The 6222-nt window shown below is 44.7% G+C and overlaps 1 protein-coding gene across 1 annotated transcript; it reads left to right on the top strand.

The window, feature by feature from the left end:
* The first annotated feature begins 715 nt into the window (after positions 1-715).
* On the top strand, positions 716-2601 carry LOC144367957 (RNA-binding protein with serine-rich domain 1). The gene has a single exon (XM_078025674.1). The coding sequence runs from the start codon at positions 903-905 to the stop codon at positions 1818-1820; it is 918 nt and encodes a 305-aa protein (XP_077881800.1). The 5' UTR covers positions 716-902; the 3' UTR covers positions 1821-2601.
* The last annotated feature ends 3621 nt before the right edge of the window (positions 2602-6222 follow it).

Here is a 6222-nt window from a genome sequence, read left to right as displayed (position 1 = left end):
AGCAGCACATAAAAATAAATAAATAAAATAAAGGTATTATGTCCAACTACAACTAAAAATGATTAAAAAAAGGAAAAGAAGGCATCTAGGGTTGCAAGGTCTCCCAGGGTAAGAAGTCACCCAGCAAGGGTGGGTAATCTGGAGGCTTGCACCTTTTTCATGGTCACCCATAAAGGTGGAGAGAAATTATTATCACACTGGGAAGGCAGCAGTTAAATCCAGAGGTCATGGAAGGAGGGGAAGGAACTGCTGACTGCTAGATGCTCCAAATTTTGTTCCCAGGGGAGCCTCATTCTTAAAGGTAATGACAGTCTGGCTGGGGTTGTGGCTCAGTGGAAGAGTGCTCACCTAGCACTTGTGAGGCCCTGGGTTCGATCCTCAGCACCACATAAAAATAAATAAAGTCATTGTGTCCATCTACAACTAAAGGAAAATATTATAAAAATAAAAAGGTGGGCTGGGGTTGTGGCTCAGTGGTAGAGCGCTCGCCTCACATGGAATGGGACCTGGGTTCGATCCTCAGCACCAGTAAAAATAAAGGCATTGTGTTGTGACCATCTACATCTAAAAAATAAATTAAATAAATAAATAAAAAGGTAATGACAGAGGATGACCTAATCACGGTTGAGGAAAAGGAGATGCCTTATAATTTTCTGTATCCAGACCTGGCCTGATTACCAATTAGGGGAATGGAAAATGGTATCCCCCCGCTCCTTAATCTGACGAAATAGCGGCGTCAGCCTCAGCGGCTGAGGAGAGCAGAAGGAGGTGGTGGCGGCGGGAAGATGCTGCTCTTTGGCGTAAATTGCAATCGATTAGGGATCGTTTCTCAGACTCAAGTTAGAAGTGAGAGTTCAGATAAGTGAGGCCGCCATTCCTGCTTTGAACACCTCAAGGGGAGAATGGATTTATCAGGAGTGAAAAAGAAGAGCTTGCTAGGAGTCAAAGAAAATAATAAAAAGTCCAGCACTAGGGCTCCTTCTCCTACCAAACGCAAGGACCGCTCTGATGAGAAGTCCAAAGATCGCTCTAAAGACAAAGGGACCACCAAGGAGTCAAGCGAGAAGGACCGTGGCAGGGATAAGACTCGGAAGAGGCGCAGTGCTTCCAGTGGAAGCAGTAGTACCAGGTCTCGGTCCAGTTCCACCTCCAGCTCAGGATCCAGTACCAGCACAGGCTCAAGTAGTGGCTCCAGCTCTTCATCTGCATCCAGCCGCTCGGGAAGCTCCAGTACATCCCGCAGCTCCAGTTCCAGCAGTTCCTCTGGATCTCCCAGCCCTTCTCGGCGCAGACACGACAACAGGCGGCGCTCCCGCTCCAAATCTAAGCCACCTAAAAGAGATGAAAAGGAAAGGAAAAGGCGGAGCCCTTCCCCTAAACCTACCAAAGTGCATATTGGAAGACTCACCAGGAATGTGACCAAGGATCACATCATGGAGATATTTTCTACCTATGGAAAAATTAAAATGATTGACATGCCTGTGGAAAGGATGCATCCTCATCTATCCAAAGGCTATGCATATGTGGAGTTTGAGAATCCAGATGAAGCTGAGAAGGCGCTGAAGCACATGGATGGAGGACAAATTGATGGCCAGGAGATTACTGCTACTGCTGTGTTGGCCCCCTGGCCTAGGCCACCCCCCAGGCGATTCAGCCCTCCCAGGAGAATGCTGCCGCCACCTCCCATGTGGCGTAGGTCACCCCCACGGATGAGGAGGAGGTCACGCTCTCCAAGACGCAGGTCCCCCATGCGCAGGCGGTCCCGCTCTCCCGGCCGCCGCCGCCACAGAAGCCGCTCCAGTTCAAATTCCTCCCGATAAAAGGGCCACCGAAGCTCATCTATACCTTATATTCCACCCAGCCCAGTTGTGTCACTTTTCTAGCTGAAGGAGGGTCAGCAGGAAAGACCCCCTCACTTGGCAGGCTTCAAAAGCAGCAGTTGAGGCCTTTCCTCTGCAGTCAGATTCTGACTGCAGAAGTGCTCATGGTTCAGGGCTATGTCCATTGAGGGGCCCTGCAGTTTTCTGGCTAGAGAGCTCACCCATTCCTGTTCCTAAGTCTGTTCAGTGGCAGAGCCAGCAGGGACCAGCAAGTTTCCAGGTGGCAGTGTGGCCCAGCTTTTTCACAGATGACCTGAGCTAGTCTGGCAAACCTGGTTAGTGCCCTTGCTGATGCTGTGCTATGTCTGCAGGGGACCAAGCTGCCATTCCTGTTAGGCCTGGCCTCCCCCACACACATTTGAATTCTCTTCCAACCTCTAGGGTTGTCCCCCCACCTGTTAATTGCTGTAAATGGTTCTGTCTTTCCATCTCCTCTCCACTCCCCTGCCCCACATATCCCTTACTCTCTCAAATTGGTGAGCAAGTTGAGAGCCAGCTCTGCAAGGTCATTACAGAGCCCCCTGTTCTGACTGCCATTTGTGGTGGTCTTGCAGGATACCTTGGCAACGTGTATATTGCTTTTTTTTCCTCATTGTACAGTCAGTACTATAAAATTTGTTTTTGAGTTTTGTAACTTTGTAGCATTTTAGATAAGGTTGTGTTTGTACTTTGTTGTGTAGAGTGATGAAAACGTATTGAATAAACCTAGGATTAGAATGCAGATTGAAAAAAAAAAAAAAAAAAAAAAAAAAAAGAAAATGGTATCCAGAGAAAATGTAAGCTTAACACCACACCTTAAGAGAATAGTTTTGCAAAAAGGAGAAGAAAATAAATGATCGAAAGTGCTCTATGTATAAGGAGATTTTGCCTCTCAAGTTCAAAATGGTAGTTTTCCTTATTTCTTAGCTTTTTGCCAGATCTCTCTCTCTCTCTCTCTCTCTCTCTCTCTCTCTCTCTCCCTCTCCAAGGCTTGCATCTGGAATGTAAGCTACAGAGGCAAGTTGGCTTTGAACCCAAAGCCAATTTGGGACCAAAGGAAAAAAAAAGTGTCACTTTTAAAGTCAAAGCTGCTGTGGGATCTAAATGGCTCTTGCAGTCTGTGACCCTGCTCTCTCAACATGTTCCTCCTTACAAGCTAGAGCGCAGGGAGGGGAAATGAAATGTTCTCAGAGGTACAGGTCTTCGTGGGGCTCCCTCATTCTTTAAACATCTGGAAAAGAATACACTCTGGTCTGCTAAAAATGTTCCTTGTGCTTCTTTACTAAGTAATTATGGCCATGACATTTATTTTTGTAGAACTCCTGTATTTTTAAAAATTTCTGTACTTTTTGAGCTCATGGTTTTGTGGTGAATTCATGTGTGAATCTGTGCACCTAAATTAATATATTTTGTTCTGATCAGTCTTGTTTTATCAGACTACACAGGTTGTTTTTTGTTTTGTTTTTCCACCATTTTCCCCACTGTCTTTATTCAGGGGTCAAGTACTTAAGGGAAAGCTCAAAAATCCTTGTTTCCTGTTGGTTTTTATGTACATTTACACGCACCTGTGTATTGTATGTATGTGTATATGTGTCTCTGTCTACATATTATTTACCTGGTACCAAGGTTGACATATAAATGAACATTCATAAGTTAAAATTTACGAAGAAGAAAGGAATCCAAATACCTTTTAGTTCACATGACTTAATCCTTTTTTAATATTTATTTTTCAGATGTAGTTGGACACAATATCTCTATTTATTTTTATGTGGTGTTGAGGATTGTACCCATGGCCTTGCCCATGCTAGGCGAGCACTTTACTACTGAGCCACAACCCCAGTCCCATGACTTAATCCTTTAAGAAAAAGTTTAAATTGGGAAAACAGATGAGAGTAAAGATGTCTTTAAAATTACTAACCCATAAGTTTCTCTAGGTGGTCAGGCAATAGAGTGTTGGTTTCTATAGAATGTCTAGAGAATAAAATTCATTGCTTCTAGGATTTCCTCTTCAACAGGGAAAGGATGGCTAATACCGTTAACTACATTTGTCTGATATCTTGGTTGTTATAGTTAAAAAACAGGTACATTAGGCTGGGTATGGTGGCGCATACTTGTAATCCCAGTGGCTCGGGAGGCTGAGGCAGGAGGATTGAGAGTTCAAAGCCAGCCTTAGCGAGGCCTTAAGCAATTCAGGGAGACCTTGTTTCTAAATAAAATATAAAAAGGGTTGGGGATGTGGCTTAGTGGTTAAGCACCTCTGGGTTCAATCCTCATTATGAAAAAAAATGAGCACATTAATCTAACATAAATGGGATTAATCTTTGTAAATGTGTTTGTTTTAGGGGACACCTGATTAGTTTACAAAGTTAAGGTGCTAAGACATCAAGATGCACCCCCTCTGGCAGACTCCCAGGTCTGTGTCCCCTACTCTTCAGAGAAGTCTATTTTCTTCGCTTAAATAAAACGTGCTTTCTACACTTGCCTTGGTGTTTTTTGGGTGTTTAATCTTCAACACCAGGGAACAAGGACCTATTCCTCCTCCCCCTTGGCGGAGACTGACATTAATAATATGGGGAATTTAATTTGCACAATAATCCTATGAGGTAGGTCCTACTCACATTTCTGCTTTTACAGATATAGAAAGTGAAGTCGTTGAGCAGGAACAGCCAGTGAGTAGGTGCCAGAACCCAGCCTCAGAGAATTGTTAAGTATGCCAGTCCGCACAACATACATCCTCAATTAATGATGGCAATTATTATTTTCCAAGTTTTTTTTTGGGGGGGGCAGTACCAGTTATTGAACTCAGGGGCACTCACCACTGAGCCAGATCCCCAGCCCTATTTTGTATTTGATTTAGAGACAGGGTCTCATGGAGTTGCTTAGTGACTCTCTTTTGCTGAGGCTGGCTTTGAACTTGTGATCCTCCTACCTCAGCCTCCCAAGCTGCTGGGATCACAGGTGTGTGCAAAGCATCCAGCTATTTTCCAAGTTTTTCTGATACAAATATATGCTTTACTAAAATAAGACTCTGACTTCCCCTTATGAATTTTTTTTTAAACCAAACTGAGCTGCAAATTGGAAGGCTCCAATCTCCCTCCCAGGAAGATATCCACTGAGGGTCTGACTGCTACAGGCCCTGGGCAGAGGGAGGTGGGGTAAACCCTGATGCCTGGTAAATGCCACTCCTGCTCCCCGGGCTTGCTGTGGCTCTTGCCTCCCACACTGCTGGTTCTTGCTTACATTTATGAGCAAGGTGACAGTATGAGGTTGCTATTCTCCCTGACCAAGATTCCCGTACAGCCCTCCAAAGAGCACTTGGCTGCAGCATGACCTCGGACTTCCTCATCCTCATGTATCTCAAGCTTCAGAAGTTTTCTGGGAGCAGCGCCATAATAATTCTCCTACCTTCAACCTCCGGTGTCGTTTCCACCCCAGCCCTTACTTGGCAGTGGGCCTGGACTGCCAGCTTGGCTTATCTTTGCCCACCTGTATCACTAGAGTGGGATTCTATAGAAAGGGCAGACAGTGCTGGGTTTGAGTCCAATTCTTCTGTTCCTACCTGTATAGTCTTCCCTTTTTGGAGCTTTTGCTTTCTCATCTGTAAACCTTGTAATGTTGGCATCTGATAGCTGGAGGTGGCTCAGTGACTGGCAGCTGTCTTCATCATCTAATTGGTGCACAAAGAATGCCCCAAGAAATCTCTCCCCCACCTTATACCATAGGTTAGGAAGTCAAACAGGGGTGGGGGTGGCTGGGAGTTTAGCTCAGTGGTAGAGTACCAGTCTAGCTTGCTTGAAGCCCTGGGTCTGATCCCCAGCACTGCGCTGGGCTGGGGCGGTGGAGGGAGTCAAACAGAAAATAAATTAGTAAAAGGTGCGATCTGAGTTGTGCAGAGAAAGGTTTTGGTGGTTGAATCTGGGCATAAATTAAGTGGGCCTGAGATTAGAAACCAAACCGTCATAGCTGGAAGTCTTAAGAGACGATGAACAGCAGGAAATGCTTTTGAAAATGTAGTCTGTACAGATGTTTTAATAGGTACTCATCTCACTCAGTCCTAACGCAACCCTGTAGGGTAGGTAGTATCCCCATTTTACAGATGAAGAAACTAATGTGTCCAAGGCCACAGTGAGGACTCCTGATAGCAAAGTTCAGGCCTTTAGTTGCTGATAGCAAAGTTCATTCCTTTAGTTGCTCTGGTGACTTGAGGCTAATCTAATATCTTAGTTTTACATATGAGGTTCAGGAACGGGAGATTATTATTATTATTTAATGCTATTTTTTTTTTAAAGAGAGAGTGAGAGAGAGGGGGACAGAGCGAGAGAATTTTAACATTTATTCATTTTTTCTTAGTTCTCAGCGGACA

Source organism: Ictidomys tridecemlineatus, chromosome 11 (assembly GCF_052094955.1).
Source record: "Ictidomys tridecemlineatus isolate mIctTri1 chromosome 11, mIctTri1.hap1, whole genome shotgun sequence".
Taxonomy (NCBI): Eukaryota; Metazoa; Chordata; class Mammalia; order Rodentia; family Sciuridae; genus Ictidomys; species Ictidomys tridecemlineatus.
Note: the sequence above shows the minus strand (reverse complement) of the source record. Positions and strands in the feature narration are given on the sequence as shown.

Bases quoted from the DNA above. Each gene is read 5' to 3' on its own strand.
- LOC144367957 (XM_078025674.1), top strand. From the start codon at position 903: ATGGATTTATCAGGAGTGAAAAAGAAGAGCTTGCTAGGAGTCAAAGAA.